At 41.9% G+C, this 18,225-nt stretch overlaps 1 protein-coding gene across 3 annotated transcripts in view; it reads right to left on the bottom strand.

Moving 5' to 3' along the window:
* Window positions 1-920: 920 nt before the first annotated feature.
* Window positions 921-18,225, bottom strand: part of LOC115385767 (uncharacterized) — a 36,327-nt gene continuing 19,022 nt past the window's right edge. The window contains exons 2-6 of one of the 3 annotated variants that reach the window (XM_030087842.1): window positions 16,852-17,148; window positions 4,482-4,787; window positions 4,286-4,390; window positions 3,265-3,311; window positions 921-2,595 (exon numbers count right to left, since the gene is read on the bottom strand). In XM_030087842.1, coding sequence (XP_029943702.1) covers window positions 2,512-2,595; window positions 3,265-3,311; window positions 4,286-4,390; window positions 4,482-4,787; window positions 16,852-17,148 — 839 coding nt within the window. In that variant the 3' untranslated portion in view covers window positions 921-2,511. Of the gene's footprint in view, window positions 2,596-3,264; window positions 3,312-4,281; window positions 4,391-4,481; window positions 4,788-16,851; window positions 17,149-18,225 lie in introns of those variants that run through there. The other 2 variants (XM_030087843.1, XR_003931170.1) reach the window with 2 other exon arrangements.

Genomic DNA, 18,225 nt, shown 5'->3' with positions numbered 1-18,225 from the left:
AGTCATTTCATTATCAAATAAAGCGATAAACATCTGAAACTGCTTGGACAGCACCTGTTAAATGAATGACATGAAAAAAGAAATGTAGCAACTGAAGCTGCTGGGATCAGAGCTCTGAGCTCTGTGTGGTTCTGTCATCAGCTGCAGTTTGAAGAACTGGACCTTTTGCTGCTCTTTCCTCCACTGACTCAGTAATAAGGGAACTTTTAAAAACATGAAGTAAAACAATAATTAACAAAAAACTGCTGAAATTCTCCGACTACTCAGACATCAACCTTTTGAATTTAAATGCCTTGAAAATAAATTGAAATGACTGACATAGAAATCAATTATTCAGTCGATTAATGACTTGTCAGAAAATGTAACACAGGCGAAAGGTTTTCTTTTCTTTCCACCATGCAGTAAGAATTTTGGCCACACCTCTCATCACTAAGAACAAAACCAACGTTAGAAATAAGCCACTCTCAGAAACTGATGCAGATCTCAAAATTATCAGCAGAGCTCAGTCGGTCAGACCTAAAGCAGTAATTTAAAGGTGCCTTAAGGAGTTTGCAAGTTTTATGCAAAACAGCGCCCCCTGCAGGCCTTGGGCGTAATGCTGCTTAGTGAAAAACTCGTCCCTGTGGCTCATATGCACGGAAGAGGGGAACTCCGTCTTCGCTCGTTTAGAAGCGCTCAAGTAAGATTTAAGTGTCTTTTACCTGGTGGAGTCTGTGCTGGAGCTGTGGCAGTGCTAGAAGCCAGTCTTTTCTTACTTTCTGGAAGCTCCTGCTCAGTTGTTGCTCACTAAGCATCTGGCGGAGTAATGGCGGACAAAATGAAACCTGACCAGCCAGAGCGCGCATTACGTCATTCCTTTCAAATTCTCCCCAAAAAAATTCTGGTACCGGACCGGCACTGCAACTTTCAAGTGACAATTTAGCGCTGTTAGAGGTCCTTGTAATGAATATGTCAGGGCACATTGTACACATCATTTAAAATGTGTAACATATTTATGGTGGAAAATAAGTATTTTTAAGGTTGTAAAACTCCTTAATGCACCTTTCATATATCTAAGTCAATGGTTAAATCTATTGATCATTAAAACCTGGAAAAATGAACAGTGTTCTCAAATCACGACATTGAAATTATGCATACAAACCTACAATACTGAGTCATTTTTACATCCATATAACATTCATCCATGAAAGCAAAATGTTTGACTGAGATTATTACAGTCGAGGTTATTGATCACCCACACTGAGTGCGGTTACAAAGGACTTCTATTTCCTCTTTAATAAAAGTTAATTATGCTTTGAAATGACCATAGAACCACCTAACATATTTAATCGGAATGAAGTTTGATTCTGAAATTAAGCTTAGTTCTGAATAAACCGGCTGGTTTATTCTCATTGGACATGTTGCATGCAGTGTGGTTACATGGGTGATTTTAATTTGGAATTTGTTTATTCTGAGCGGAGCAATTCAGAATTATATTTGAGCTTCATGTTTACACGGGAAAATCGAAGGCTAAAATCCACTTTAACACTGGGGGCTGCAAAGCGTTCTGATTGGACAGCAGGCGGACATTGTAATTCTGAATTACATTTATTAGCTTTGTGTTGACATGGGAAAAACAAAGGATTAAATCCATTCTCATGCCGGGGGCTTGTGAAGCGTTTTGACTGGACAGGGGAAGGCCGTGACGTATTTATGTCCACCGGAAGTAAACAGACGATGGTGCCGGAGATTTTTCTCTCTTTCTGTCTCGATTAACTCGATTAACTTTGATGCTGCAGCTTTGAAAAGGTCCACATTCAATAGCGGAGCAGGCGGGGGGTGGGGGGGGGTGGGGGGGGCTGAACTGATTACTGCAGGTGTGTCTGGCCTCAGTAAATGGCCAGACACACCTGCAGTAATTAGCTCGTCCTGTAATGAAAGAGAGGAAACAAGGAGCCTCCTGAAGTTCAGGAAGTGGTTGAGTTGTGCATGGAGCCCATATTCAATTCTTTGAAGGCTCCTGGTAAATATATCATCTCCATATGAGTCGGAGTTGCTGCGGTCCGCCATCTTGGAATATTGCATCATTACGAAGGAATGAGCATGTGCAGAAAGACCGGAATGAGGTTATGAATTAAACCTAATTGCAAATAAAGATTTCAGGTGTTTACATGGTCATCTAAGAGCAAAATTGACTTTTATTCAGACTTAAAGAGGAATTAAAAGTCCCATGTCAACACACCCATTCAGGAGTGGAATAATATGTAAATTAGACATGACTTCATTTCGGTCGTCTGTTTACTTCCAGTAGAGGTCAGTATGTCATGTCCGCCCTCTGTCCAATCAGAATGCTTCGCAACCCCCAGTATGAAAGTGGATTTAATCCTTTGTTTTTCCCATGTAAACATGAAGCCAATAATTGCAACTCAGAATTATTTCATTAGGAACAAAGTTATTGTAAATTAAAAACACCATGTAACCGTGGCCACTGTCCAGTGTTTGGATCCTTTGTCAGTTTACCGCCATACATGTTCAGCAGTCTGTGCGACTGAAGGTCAGCTCATCATAAACGGTGGTCAGAGTTGGGCGCTCAGATTCTGATGGTCCTCGAGAGATCTGAGGAGGAGGAAGAGGAGGAGGAGGAGGAGGAATTAAATTAAAACAGACAGTTTGAGTTTGCTTTGGTAAAACGGTAGCATTGTGTGCCTGTGTTTATGTGTGTGTGTATGTGTGTGTGTGTGTGTGTACGGGTTTTTCTATGCTTGTGGGGACCAAATGTCCCCACAAGGATAGGAAAACCTGGCACGATGTGCCTCGTGGGGACATTTTTTGGGTCCCCACGAAGGGAAACAGTGTTTTCTTGACCATGTTGTTGTTAATGAAAAAAGTAAAAGTGCAAAAACATTTCTTTAGGGCTACGCTTTGTTTTGGTGTGGGTTAGGGTTCAGGTAAGGGTCAGGGTTAGGAGTTAGACATGAATGGGAGTCAATGGAAGGTCCACACGAGGATAGAAATACAAGCATGTGTGTGTGTGAGAGAGAGAGAGAGAGCGAGAGAGAGAGAGCGAGAGAGAGGGAGAGAGAGAGAGCGAGAGAGAGAGAGAGAGAGAGAGAGAGAGAGAGAGAGAGAGAGAATATGCTCAGCAGATGTCTTTCTGTTGACTTTCTAGGTGGAGTGAAAATAAACAGAGCAGCTATAGACGGAGGTATCAGGCTCTTAGTTACATATTTACAAGGTAATGACCACAGTTACACATTCATCTGAAGACATTGGAGAAATCCCCACCTCAGTGTGTCCGTTGTCACGGATCTGGACGTCAGCGTACTCTACTTCTGCAGAAACAGGAGGTGACATTGAAAGATGAAAGGAGTTCAGTGTTCACTGCAGTCTGTAAATAAAGGTTCTCAGTATGAAATGTGACTGCTGGAGTTGAAGTCTGGAGCAGGTGAAGCTGGTGAATTAGCAGCTAATCTGAAACCAGCTCATGAGTCTCAGGGATTAAAACTTCAACAATCTGGTTCACTTAGAAAAACCCAAAAACGAAAAAGCAGAAGCAGATGGAAAGTCGGGAAAGAAAAGTTGTTGAATCTAGCAGCTGGGCGCCGCCATCTTGCGTCGTGCACCGTCACGTGAGTGGTGCGTTCAGGGTCGCATGGGACTGCGTTCAGGGTCGCCCGGTTCACTTCCTTTCTGATTCATGTTGTTTCTTGCAGCAGCTACACGCTCTGGACATTTCATCTACTTGTGAATCATCTCCACCACCTCAGAGTGGCTTCCTCTATTTTATATATAAATAATGTTAAAGTAGAAACCAGTGTACAGAAATGAGAGTTGTACAGAGAGGAGGTGGTAGATATTAATGGTAAGAAGTATCATGTTTGCCACAAGTTTGTTCATCGGAGTTTTTTTGTGTCTGTGCAGGTCAGCACTCTCACACTCCCTTTTAGCATGTGACCGGTTTTATATTTCACATTATTCAACTCTGGAAAGCACCAAAGAAACCAAATGCTATGAGCTATATCGTGTCACCACTCCGTCCTGTTTTTTGTTATGACTGAAAACGACTCCAGTCGCAAAACAGCCAGCGGCAAATCAGAAGATCAAATTATTATGTTGAGCTTGACTTTTGTTGATGAAGAGGCAAACAGAGAGAACTGCTGCAAACTTAAATGATTGAGTTCCTGATGAGCAAAAAGTCCAGCTATTGAAGACAGTTGTATCAATGTGTCAATAATGGAAAACATCTAAAGTTAATACAGATTTGTCAGTGAGTTTTGTGATGAAGAAAAAAGTCAAGAGTACCTGCCTTCTGTTTGTCTCGACTTCTTTTGGTGATAAGACCTCCAGATGACAACAGAGACTAACAACAAGATGAGACCACACACTGTGGGAATGATGATGGGGATCAAATCTGTTAAAACGACACATAAACACCACATTCAGTGAACAAGCTTTGAAAATATGAGTTATTGTGTTCCAGGTCAGGGTCAGAGGTCACTCACGATGCCTGGAGTCTGTGGAGCTGCTGGGGTTCACGCTCTGTTTCAGTGGACAGACTGTCGTCACATCAACTGACACTGTTTTATTCTCTGCAGGGTTTTCAGCCACACAATGAAGAGGAGAGTCCAGGTCCTTCCAGTGGAATAAATTCAGAGACAGAGAAGCAGTAGAGCGGTTCTTCTTCAGGATCTCCTGGTCTTTGGACCACAGGACCATGGTGTCCTCCTGAGCTGAGTCCACAGAGCAGCTCAGAGAGCAGCTCTCAGAGCTGTTGTTCAATATGCTGACATTAGGAATCTGTACAGCGTCTGTAGAGCAACGACACAGAATCACATCACAGTCAGTAAACGATGAAATAATGATACAGTGAGAATAATGACAGTGTGTCATGATGATACTCTTTCCTCTAATCGAGCCACGGTGACACACATTACCTCTCAGCTGGAGGACAGCTTGAGTTACAGGACCGTGTCACACAAATGCTTGTTTATCTTATTTCTTCTTAAACCTTTAAAGGTGCATTAAGGAGTTTTCCAACGTTAAAAATACTTATGACTTATAAATATCCGTAAAAACTTTTTTGTTCCAATAGAATTGTCTAATTCAGTAATTTGGCGCTTTTGAAGTGATGATATGAAGCTGAAATGGATAAAGATGGTATGGCGGAAGTGGAATCCTTATCAGTCATCATTAGATAACTTCAATCTAAGTCTAATTAAAAAAAACCAACTTTTTTTGTTTTTTAGAATCTTACAATTTTTTTGGTGTTTTTTCTTAAAGATTTGTTTTTTCACTTGCAGTTTTCTCTGTCCTGTAAATATGGCAGCAATATGCTAATTTCAACCTCAGTTTGATTCTCTGTAATCCAGTAAGATCACAGCTTTTTCAAACTTAGCATAAATATTAAAATATTTTAAACTACTATGAAGTACTTCCCAGCACATCTATTGGGAGACCTCCTATTTACTGCCAGGATCCAGTGGGTCCAACCCCCCTGGCTGGGTCTCCCATCCTCCTCTGTGTTCACTTCTTTCCCTGTGCGTCATCAGCCCCACCTGCTGTCTGTGTTTGCCTCACCTTTTGTTTCTCTCACCCTTATGTGCTACACCTGTGTCTTCCCTATTTATACCCTATCTCCTCTTGTGTGGTCGCTGGTTCATTGTGGACGTTAGCGTCGGTTTGTCAGTACCGGCTTTCCCTGTTCCTGCGATCCCCGCCTTCATTTCAGTCCTTCCTCTGACCTTGACAGTTTACACAACAATGATCGACTGGAAGCTGCATGTCATGTTTTTGTTTCAGAACTATTCCTATTATACTATAGCTATACAGGAGGACACACCAGAAATCCTGAAAACATGGTTTCCTTGTCAGGCCACTAGTGGGTATTATATTTTTTATAAAACAACATCCACACAGAGAAAAGCGGGATGTGAACCTGTTTCCATGTTGAACCTCCTTTTCTCTGTTCGTTATGGTACAGGTCCACTCAGTGTCTGTATGGAAGAAAAGCTTCTCCATTCATGCAGATGATGATGCAGTAAATATTAGTAAATATTCACACTGTTGGAGAACATCTGTTAAATTCTGAGCGGCACAAACAAGAAAAGCCGCCACTGGTTTTCTCTATTTGGGGGAATTCCTGCAGACGTGTCTGAGCATGAATTTAAAAATCCCACGAACAACTGAGCAGCTCTCAGTTATGCCAAAGGCCTCAAAGCGTCTGTTAGAGTGAGTGAGCCGGATCTTATTCCTGTTCAAACTTGTCTCCATCCAATCTGTTGCTGCCAGCAGCTCATGCATGATGCAGGTTGCTCAACAGAACACATTTATAGGTGTGATATGTAAGATATTTACTCTGAAGAGTTGTAAAATGTCCTACACCAGGGGTCTGTCATCTTTATGCACTCTTTAGGTTGCTCTTTTCTTTCACAAAATTAATAAATATTTAAGTGTTTTTATACAGACATACATATCCATCTGTCCTCTCATCCACCTCGATGAAACCATTGTTTTCAGGGTTTGGGAGTTGACTGAGGGTGTCTGCCAGAACCATTTCTGCTCCGGGTCTGTGCTTGAGTTCAGAGTTGTACCCTTGAGTCTTTATCAACATACGCTGGAGTCAGGACGGTGCTGCATGTAATAGTTTGGAGCAGATGGTGACAAGTGGTTTGTGATCTGTTATCACAGTGAATGACTTTCCGTAGTATAAATATGGTACCTCTGCATTCCATATACTACTGCGAGCATCTCACGTTCAATGTTGCTGTACTTTGATTGGCAGTCTGTCAGGGTTTTTGGTCCAAATGCAATAGGTTCACCCACAGGGCAAGTTAGGTACAGCGCCAAACCCCTTTTAAAGCTTGGGTCGACGATCTTGGAAAACTAGCATGTAGCACGAATGTAGCATCTCCCCAAGGCTCCGCCAAGCTCCCACCCCATTGGAGGAGCTCCGTTGGGAGCGAACACACTGGATGCGGAAGCGCCGCGCGCACGCGCACGGGAGCACCACTCGCACGGAGTTTGTGATCGCCTCCAATGTTATTAACCTTTCTGACTGCCCGCACACAATGCGCAAAGGAGCGCAGCGCGCCCGCTCCGCTTCATTCTATTTTTCACGTGAGTCACGAGTGCCGAGAGCGCCTTGGCAACATGCACGCGCACTGAACCAGGGCCAGTGCACGCCATTGAAATGTACGCGCAGGGGGCTGGTGGAACGGCGAAGGGATTTGATTGGTTTCTTAAGAGCGGTCTGCGCGATACGATTGGTTGGAGTTTTTACTGTCCTGTGGCCACTACAGTTGTCAGATTTTTTCCGCACCTTTTTCCGTACACATAATGTATTGACTTCTCCCAGGGGCAAGGAGCATTTCACTCAGTATGACAAAAAGTGCTCTAGGACAACATCGTCTACCTTAGCTTCAAAGACTTCACTGTATTTATTCATTGTGACTATAGCATGCCGGGGAGTAAAGTGATCGGGATAGCTCCGTCCTCAAGAACGACCTGCAGTCCCTGCCAGGTTTGTGGTGATTGTGGTCCTTCGTAGTGATGCCTCCTGTACAGGGTGACAGCGTGTCTGTTCTGAGTGGCGTGCCTTCAGCTGTAAGTTTAGTCCTGTTCAGTGTGTGGTGGGGTCACTGTAGTGGGGAGTGTTGAGAATCCAGTGCGGTGTCGTGGTTACTTCCCACCGTTACTCCCTTTTTATGTGTTTCTTCTGATTTATGTTTATTATTAAAGGTCAAATTATTGTTAATTGAACAGTGCATGTGGTCATTTTCTAAGGTCCTGATAGATTGGCAGAGATTTCCTGCCAGGTTACAAAAAGAACTATATTCATTAAAAATGCAACATAAACTACAGTTTCGATAAATACAGCAGAATTTTATATATTTTTTTCTCTATTGTTTTCTTTTCATTTAGATGTTCAAACATTTTTCACGGCACGAAAGAAATTTATTTGGGAGAATAGAAACTATTAACATAACGATTATCTTTTTATAAATTATTTTAATGCGGTAAAGGTCAGTTAAACAAAATCTTGCCAATGTTATACATTTTTTTAGCCAACAACTGTCTTGCCAATAATTTCTTAAGTTTAGTATTATACGAGTATATTTAACTATATAATTAAAAAAATATGATCAAATGTCAGTGTCATTATTTGCAGTGTTGGGCAAGTTAATTTGAACAAGTAATTAGTTATAGTTACTTCCAAAAAAAGTAACTAAGTCAGTAGCGGAGTATATGAGAATACATTAAAAGTAATTACTATGCAAAGTAACTATCTTTTTCTTTAAAAATGTGTTTAAATATGTCAAAGAATTTAAATCCTTTTTTATATAACTTTATGATGCATATTCAGCTGTTATAACACTGAATAAATAATTACATTAAAGCTAGGGTAGACGATGTTGTCCTAAAGCACTTTTTGTCATACTGAGTGCTCCTCGCCCCCTGGGAGAAGTCAATTCATTATGTGTACGGAAAAAGGTGCAGAAAAAATCTGACCACTGTAGCGGCCACAGGACAGTAAAAACTCCGACCAATCGTAAGGTGCGGACCGCTCTTCAGGAACCAATCAAATCCCTTCGCCGTTCTACCAGCCCCCTGCGCGTACATTTCAGTGGCGTGCACTGGCCCTGGTTCAGTGCACGCGCGTTGCCAAGGAGCTCTCGGCGCTCGCGGCTCGCGTGAAAAATAGAAAGAAGCGGAGCGGGCGCGCTGTGCTCCTTTGCGCATTGTGTGCGGGCAGTCAGAAAGGTTAATAACATTGGAGGCGATCAAAAACTCCGTGCGAGTGGTGCTCCCGTGCGCGCGCGCGGCGCTTCTGCATCCAGTGTGTTCGCTCCCAACGGGAGCTCCTCCAATGGGGTGGGAGCTGGGCGGAGCCTTGGGGAGATGCTACATTCGTGCTACATGCTAGTTTTCCAAGATTGCCAACCCTAGCTTTAAATCAAAATTAAATTAAATTAAATAAATCGATATTTGACAGAATAAATTACAAATAGAACACACTACACTAATCTAAATTATTGAAATGTTGCTTTGTGTTGAAATCGGAGACAAGATACCAATCAAATTTGACTTGTAGATATAGATTGCAATTCTACATTTGGTAAACAATCTTAAAAAAAAACACATTAATAATTATAATTAATAAGATGAATTATGAAATAGCCTGGAGTTATTGTGGCTGCTGTATTCAATCACCAACCTGTTACTGTCAGAACTGGAGATGGACCCAAACACAGACTCAAACAGAAGATGGATTTTCAGAAGTTTATTGAATTCTTGATTCCAACAACAGAGATACAAGAGGCTACAGGGAGGCCGGGAGCACATGAGGGTGGGTACAGACATGCAATGATCTGACAAGAACTGACAGGAAACAGGAGTCCAAATCACAGACAGTAAATAAATGGACAGACCTTTCGTGACGTCACCCATAGAGTTCTCAACAGTGTTAATTTTGACATGAATTTTTCATTTCATTTTAGTTTTAGTCACTCACCAAAGACTTAATTTAGTTAAAGTCATATTTTAGTTTTTTAGTTTTGTTTTAGTTAAAATTTAGTCTGTGGAAATTAGTTTTAGTTTTAGTCTTAATTTTAGTCTTGATGAAATTTGACAGTTTTGTTGTACTGTAGTAGATTAGACAGATAGATAGATAGATAGATAGATAGATAGATAGATAGATAGATAACTTTATTGTCACAGTAGGAAATTTGTCTTGGGCACAGTGCTACATCAACATACATATACACATAAAAACAACACAACATAAAACCACAGCAGCAGAAGTGCAAAAGAATACGTGTAACGGTTGTAAAAACTCCACTGTAAGCATATCTTTAATTATGTTTAGATATTTAAATTTAGAATGTATCATATAACTCTTGTATCATAAATATGAAAATCTATGGCTTGTTGGAAAAAAATTACACATATAAACTTAAGAATCTTTCTGTAAATTCTTACAACAAATGACAGCCTGCAAGAAAAAAAGCTCCAATCATAATGGCCAGCAGGTGGCGGTAATGCAACCAACGGGATGCAAGCTGCTTTCAAACATCACAGAAGAAGAAGAAGAGAAGCACAACAAAAAACAGTGCTGCTGCTGTGCTGCGTCTCCGTATCGGAGACAGAATGTAGCCGGACCGGAGCCGGTGAGCCCGGCGTGAGGATGGTTGTAATAACCCAGCTTGTCCGACGGCCAGCGTCAGTTTTTTCGTCACATTTTTACTCGTCAGTTCATGATGTTCAGAGATTTTGTTTTAGTTTTTGTTGTCATTACTTATTAAATTTATGTTCTCATCACAAATTAGTCACGGAATAAAGGGTCGTCAACGAATAGTTTTCGTTTAAGTTTTCGTTGACAAAATTAACACTGGTTCTCAACCGCCGCTCTGAAGACTACAAGCGAGTCCAGCAGGACGTCTCCACATTGAATATTTGAAACCGGATGTAAATGTAATTGGTCCAGCCCATCACGTGACCGCATCACGTGGACAGAGGAGGCGCTATGATAGGGCGATTTATGCAAAACTTTAACTCATAATATAAAATCAACAGATGATTTATGTGAGTGTGTGTGTGTGTGTGAGTCTGGTGATGCCAACACGGTTATAGAAACGAGTGATAGAGACCAAAATATGTCCTGAAACTGGGCGCTTTATATGTTTATTTGCACTCTGAAAATCGGCATTTTTAAATGGGTTCCAATGAGACCGGGGCTCTTTTTGAAACCAGCATCATCGCCCCCTGCTGGAATTCTTCTGGAATTACAGCTTTTTTGCACTTCCGCATTATCTTCATGTTTTATGAGCGAAGGTTGGCGCCTGGGCTAAATACGCCCAGGAGGGAAGGAGTTGGTAGGGGACTGGCTAATGGGAAGCTTAAAACAACATTTTGAGACAGACAGACCACAGGTGGAAGTAAAGACACACAAAGGAACGAAGGAGAGACAAGAACAGGAGAAGGATGGGAGGCCTGCAACACACTGAAAGAAAAGACTGGATCCTCAAGGCCAGTTCATACTCCACACCAAAACAAACTTCATCTGGCCAAGGTGTCCGTGAGCAAAATGATACCATTTTGTTTGTGCAGCTCCTCCTGAAAGAACGTTCCCTCACCTGTCACCCTCGTCCTGCACGACCTTTCTTTGGCTGGGTGGTCTCTGAAGTCCTTTGTCACATTTTCCTGATGTACTTCTGCATCCTGTCATTAACACCCAGGTAGTGTTTGTGCTGGTTAGATTTTGCTCAGTCTTCTGTTAGTTCAACACCTGGCCTGTAAATTTTTCTTGTAGTGTTTGCCAGTGTTATCTGCCAGTGTCCTTGGTTCGCTATTAGTTTTTGTACCTTGAATCTAGTATCTGCCCCGAGCAGGTTTGAGTTTTGGCCCTGATTTTGCTGTGTTGGATTCGTTCTTCGTAAATTATTCCTTCAAAGCTGCTGATCTGCTGAGTCTCTGTCCACACCTGAGTCTCTGAGTCTGAACTGTGACGTAAGTTCACCACCAGCCCTGTACACAATGTTGCAGTGGCGAGACAAACACATGACACAATGTCCCATAGCCACAAATATGACTATTCAACAGGATGAGGCAAACAGTGCTGGCTGGAGAATAATCCAAAAGAATGTTGCAGTAATTACTATTTTGACATAATCATACTCAGAATTATTCTAACATTTTACATAACATAGAAACATGTTTTTCAGTTTAGCAAGTGCAAACATTGTTTATATGGATATTTATCTATGTTGGAGCTCATTAATGAGTCAGGCCCTGGTGAAGGTCCATCAGTCACCTCATTGAGCCATGCAGGCCATTAACTGCCAGCCAGGAGTTTTCCACTATAAGCATGGAAGAATCTAGCAGTTCCCACCTGGCCTCTCCATCCCCACTTACATCTACATCAGGACCACTTCCATCTTCTGCTGAAGCCTCACACACATCACCACCTGTTGCACACACTCCCAGGAAGAGGCCGAGCGGGAGGCTGTAATGGAGGCTGCATGGCAGAGACGGGAGAACATCCTCCAGCATGATGATCCCTGCAGCAGATGAGCCCTGCGTAAACTCAAATAAGCACTGTTCTCTACGAAATGGAGCAGAAAGCTGACGAATTTGCAAAGAACCGATCATAACTTCAGCAGCATGTAGATATTTGCAAATCGTTATAACACTGATTCTGTTTGAGTTCCCATTTGTCACAATTTGATTTTCATTAATAACTTACAAATCTCACTGTTCAATTTCATTTTGCTGGTGTTCAATAAAGAATGGCCTCTTTTGGTTATTTATACATTGCAAATTAATTCTAGATTTTGTTTACTGGCCAAGAGAATGAAAAGCAGATTCTTTTTAAAGGACAGATGTAATGACTTTGATAAGAGTCTTCTTAAACATGTCAGTTTTATACTACCAACATAACAAAAAACAACTACTGTAATAAATAAATAATTCCAGAAAACAATACATTGACTTTCTACTCCTCAGATTTAAGAAATTAACTAATCACTACTAAACAGAAAAACATTTCCAAATGAAATTACTCTACAGACATATTTATTGACAATAAAAAAAAACCTGATTGGCAATATTTTCATTTGATTCTTAATTCTTTCATCAATACAGCTGCTCCTCAAATTTCCCTCCTGGCATGGCACAAGTCCTTGCGGTGTGTGGAAAAACTCCATAAAGTCTTCTCATGTGGCCCGGGCTGCTCGAGATACTCGGACTCTGAGAGTCTCCCTGGGTCCTGGAGGTTGTTGAGTCTCTCCACCGGTCTTCTCCACTCTCCAGGCTGCAAGTCGCCAGAAGCAGCTGTGGAGTCTGGGAAGTTTGCTGGGATGCATCTGGTGCATTTGCTCCACCTGTACGAGCAAGGTAATGTAAATTAATGTGAAATGTTACTCATATAATTTCTACACTGGAATATGCATATTTACAGAGATTACTTCTTAGGAGAAATAATTAAAAAAGATTACACACATAATGAAGGTATGAGAAGTAATATCAGACCGACATACTTTTTAATGCTGCATGTCAATTTATAGTAGGTATAATTTTCGGCTATTCTAACAAGCTCCTTGTGTCCTTTAAAATAATGTGGATAATAATGAATAATGCTCATTTTGGGATCAAAATGTTACATAGACGAATATTGCAAAATTGAAGATTAAAAAAGCAATATAAAAACTGAAGAATCACTGAAGATCAATCTGCACCTGTCTGATGTATTAGCTATTGAGAAAACAGCCTTGCCTCTAGCCATCAAAAAGACTTATTATTATTAAGAACTTACTTTCACATGTCGAGAAGTAAAAATGGGGAACCTCAACTTCCTTCTTGGTTTCTTTACTTATTTCTCTTTCTTTCATGTATAGATTCATATCTTACAAGCGATTCATGGATCGATGACATACCTGAACAAGGATATATGAGGTTTATGTGAAGAGGGAAAGCTGCGTCTCCCACAAAGACATGAGGGGTCTGGATGAAGGTGCCAGGGAGCGGAGCTGGAGGAGGTGAAGTAAGATGTCTGTTCTTCAGAGCTGAGCCAAAAGAGCTCTGTTCAGACAATCCATTACTCTGTTTGCTGTAGGGCCCGATGTCCACCATAGTGAAGTGTTACCTGGCATCGACCACAGCCATCAGAACAATAGAATGCTGGCCTTCATGGTTAAAAAAGTCACTTCCAGCTCTCGGTGGTGCTCTCTGATTGTTACGTGTTTGCCATCAATAGCACCGACACAGCTGCGAAAGTTCCACAGTTCCCAGAAGTCTTGTGTGATGTCCACCATCTGTGCTGGTGATGGGAAGGCAACAAAAACTCGTCCTTCAGAGCTCTCCAGGTGGCATCGGTCACTTCAGAGACAATAGAGCACAACCGAAAGCCTCGTTTTACAGCTGGCTGCCACACTGTTCCGACAGCTCCTCCAAGATAATATGTGAAGTGTGACTGATAACCTCTCTGGATGGAGATCGGTGTGTCGGCGCATGTTGGATGAAGGGTGTGTTCCGTTGAACAAAGTGGAACTGCTGACACCCTAACAGAGGAGAATGTCATTGTCCATGTCATGCATCTGCTTCACCAGGAGACTGTTTTCGCTGGACTCAGCTCTGGTGATGATGAGCGTCATCCATTCCACCTACTGTACATCATCTTTTCTTCTTTTTCTCATGTCTGCCAAGCCTCAATAACAAACCCTCCTCCTCCTCAGCTTCATATTTCAGACTTCTTCCATCAATTCATTCACCACAAATGCCATGGTCACACCGTCTGGCTGTGCTGAGTTGTCATGAGGGCATTAACGACTTCAATTTTTTCCAGGTCGACTTGTCTGTCAATAAAGTCGAGGTCGAGTTGGGATGGGAGTTGAGAACCGGTTCTTTTGTAGAACCGGTTCCTGCGGTCCGCTCTGGCACCGCCACAGAGCCGCGGACTGGAAACTTTCAGCAAGGACCCTATATTTCCTCACTCCGGAGCCCTGCTGCTTCAGTCTGAACAGAAACAAGTCGGTGCCAGATGTAAAGTAGATACGTGTTCCTAAATCAGTGATTTCAAAAGAAAATCTGTGTCGTATTTTTGCCTTCACATTGTTTTTTGTAATTCGTCTGGTAGAATATATGACAAACAACGCGATCTAATCATTATATGCATTAGAACAGGGGTTACTTACTCATACAGGTACAGGTTTACTCATTGTGGGAAATTCAAACAACCAGAAATTGCAAAAATCAAAGCTCCATGACTGGAGCGGCTGTGTTGCCAGATTGGACGGGTTTCTGCACAATCAAGCTTCTCTTGAACCCGAGGTGGGTTGATGGAATGGCTTTATGTTTCTGATGTGTGTTTTTTTAAATGCAAATCCGGTTTTTACAGTTTTAACATGCGTTTTCATGACATGGGTATTTTTTTCTTCTGTTCAGGATGAAAATATTAAAGAGTTAATGCAAACGCCCCAATTGTATTGTTTCATATCTCACTCAATGACAGTCGCTAAGAGAATTGATAAAGAATTGTACTGATAAGCAGTATTGATAAGCGCCCCCCCCCGGATGAAGGCTTGCGCGCTGTCGGGTAACGGTGTTCCCCGCCAGAGAGAACCCCCTTTCACTGGGTGTGCTGGTGGCTGGAACAGCCAAGCAGCGATGAGCCAGTTTGGCCAGATGTGGAAACTCATAGTGGTTGCGGGCCCAGCACTGCAGGGGATTCTCCATCGTCGGGGAGGGAGAGAAAGAACAACCTCAGACTTGTCGACTCCTCCAAATTTACGTTGACTTGTGTGACGGGAGTCGACGAGTCGACTTGTCGACATTTCTGTTAATGCCCTAGTTGTCACCACAAAAAGTTCGAGACAAGTTGAGCCTGCAGTGAGGGGGCGTGGCCTTGGAGGACCGTGGCTTCTGAGTTCACGTATATCTTCTGCTGCAGTATGAAATGTCAGCCAACAGGCAAAGTTTCTTCGGCTGCTGACTGACTTTGTTCGGCTTCACGTGGAGTATGTAGAGGCCTTGACAGTTACACATCTTCTAAGATGCGAATGTGTGTGAAATGTGGACAGCAAATTATAGCAAAATTCTCCAAAGCTATGTTCCCCCTTTCCATATAGTTCAGCAACATTTCAGTTTTGTGAGTGACCACTGCTCCTTTGACAAGAACATATAGAAGCTCTGACGACACAGACTTAGGAATGTTTAATGGAGTTTCTGATCTGAAAAGCTGATTTTTACGTTGGAACTTGAACACACCACTGCACAGGACTAGTTGTTTTGAACCAATACAGTTCCTGCTTTGTGTACCAAACATGATGCTCTGCTGCTTTAATGTGACAGCTAGACTCTAGAGGAAGAAATAAACCAAGCTGAAAGTGTGCTGAGTGATAGTAATGGACCCACGCCATATTGTATCGTCAGTAACGGTAACGGCATTGCAATGCTAGAATAAGTTGGATGACTCGTTACTAAAAATAGTAACAACACTGTTTATTTTAACACCGTTATTCCCATCACTGATTACTTATAGCCAGTAGTATCAATATATAAGCATGACTGTATTTCTTAGAAATCAAAGATTTCTTTTTGTACTTTTTTGCAGTTTGCTTATAGAAAATTGTGCAGTGTGTGTTAGTACATATTCATTATTGAAAAAACAAATTTGCAGCACTGTCTTTAAATTTCACTAGATCATTGGATTCACTACATTTAAAATGGAGAAAGTTATGTTAAAAATATTATTACACTTGTGGTTGCTTCAGTGGAATGTTTAGCAGTAAAGGTTGCCGACATCTGACCTCTAGCAGTAAATAGAATGTGTGGAAATGTTATGAGAAAGAAGGTATGAGATGATGTTGGGAATGATAAAACTCTTCTTGGATGGACTGAAATACCACTTCTGGACACTTGAGGATAAATGAGATGAAGCAGAAATCTGGGGTAGAATTGAATTTGTGCTGATGCAGCAACTCTACAACTCCTTTTACTGGAAGAGGAGGAGCTTCAACCATCCCGAACTCATTCAGTCCTCCTGACAACATCACGTCCCATTGGAAACAGCATTAGCATAGATTTCCTTCTTGAGAGGTGCTGACATGTTGGAAGTTTATCTAATCTGTTTAGTTGCTACTTCTCGTCACTGGTCCACGAAGAAACTCTGACATCCAGATTATAGAGCATCTTCCTCCCACTATATTGTCTGTTTATGCATCAGTTGTAACTTCAGTTGAACTTACTGAGTGAATCAATTCTCAGACTGACCCACAGTGCTGACAGCTCAGTGAATGATAATTCTAACACTGCATTAAAACAGACATGTGCAAACACTGAACACACTGATCAAAGTTAAGAAGAATGAATTGAACGTACCGTACACCATCAGTTTATATTTGATAAAAACGACTCTTCCTTTCTTCGAGTCAACTGCATAGATCCCAGAGTCATTTTTCTGCAGCCTGGTGAGAGTAAAACGTCCTGTGTTCTGGTTCCAGTGAAGTCTCTCCTTGTCTCCATAAATCTTAAACAGTTTCTTCTCGTCCACCTGAGCTAAATTCTTTCCTTCATATAACAGAAATCCTTCCTCCTTCACAGCGTCGGGCAGAGTGATGTTTCCTCCTACAGAGGCTCTCAGGGTCTTCAGTGGATCAGCAGCAGCAGAGATTATCACTGTGGAATAAAAACACATTCACCCATCAGAAGGAACATTAGCTGCAAGCTAACATGAACTGAATCAGACTGTCAGAAAAGCTCCATCAGCCTGGAAACTTCTGCAGGTCAAAGTGGAGCAAAGAACTTTCTTCATGTCTGAGAGAAGAAAATCCTCCATCAGAGGAGGTGAACTTATAAATATGATCCATTTCAGTCTGTTTCTGTCTGCCTGCTCTCTCTGAGTGAAGATACCTGAAGCTGGGAGTTAATTTGCATAAAAAATGTTTTAAATTAGTTTTATCTTTGTCCTTTTTGAGTTTATTATAAACACGCTGAAAGCAGGTTGTGTTTACAGTAAACGGATGGATTTACAGTTACAACAGAGAAGCTGCTGTTTACATCAAAACCTCACACAAAATATCAGCAGCCTGCAGCTGTGATTACTGTATGTGAGCTTTTTGCTTCTTCTGTCTTGACTTTGTTACTATCAAGCTTTCATTTGAAGTTCCACAGTCCAGACTGTCTCTATTGTTTTATAAAGAGCCAAAGTGGTGCAGTGAGCTACTTGAACACCCAGTCAGTCTGCTGTGTCCTGTGGTTGGGTCCTCTGTTCGAGTCCATGATAGTCTGAATTGGTCACACATGGATCCAGCTGACATGGTTCATGCTGTCAATGTTCTGTCACATGTGTAATAGCGGTTATTAAAGGTGCCTTAAGGAGTTTGCACGTTTTATGCGAAACAGCGCCCCCTGCAGGCCTTGGGCGTAACGCAGTTTAGTGAAAAACTCGTCGCTGTGGCTCCCGTGCACGGAAGAGGGGGACTCCGTCTTCGCTCGTTTAGAAGCTCTCAAGTAAGATTTAAGTTTCTTTTACCTGGTGGAGTCTGTGCTGAGGTTTTGGCAGTGCTAGAAGCCAGTCTTTTCTTACTGTAGCAGGAGGAGGCCCTCTCCTGGCTTGTAATAATTAACCAATCCCGCCAGGGGGAGCTGTGTATAAAAGAGGGCCATTCTCACTGGTGCAGCCTCTGCTGCTGGTTCTAGAGTAGACCCCGCCCCTGGGCTTCCTCACTTCCTGGTGTGAGCTGTGTGAGCCGT

Source organism: Salarias fasciatus, unplaced genomic scaffold (assembly GCF_902148845.1).
Source record: "Salarias fasciatus unplaced genomic scaffold, fSalaFa1.1, whole genome shotgun sequence".
NCBI classification, from domain to species: domain Eukaryota; kingdom Metazoa; phylum Chordata; class Actinopteri; order Blenniiformes; family Blenniidae; genus Salarias; species Salarias fasciatus.
The sequence above is the reverse complement of the archived record's forward strand: the minus strand, read 5'-3'. Positions and strand labels throughout refer to the sequence as shown.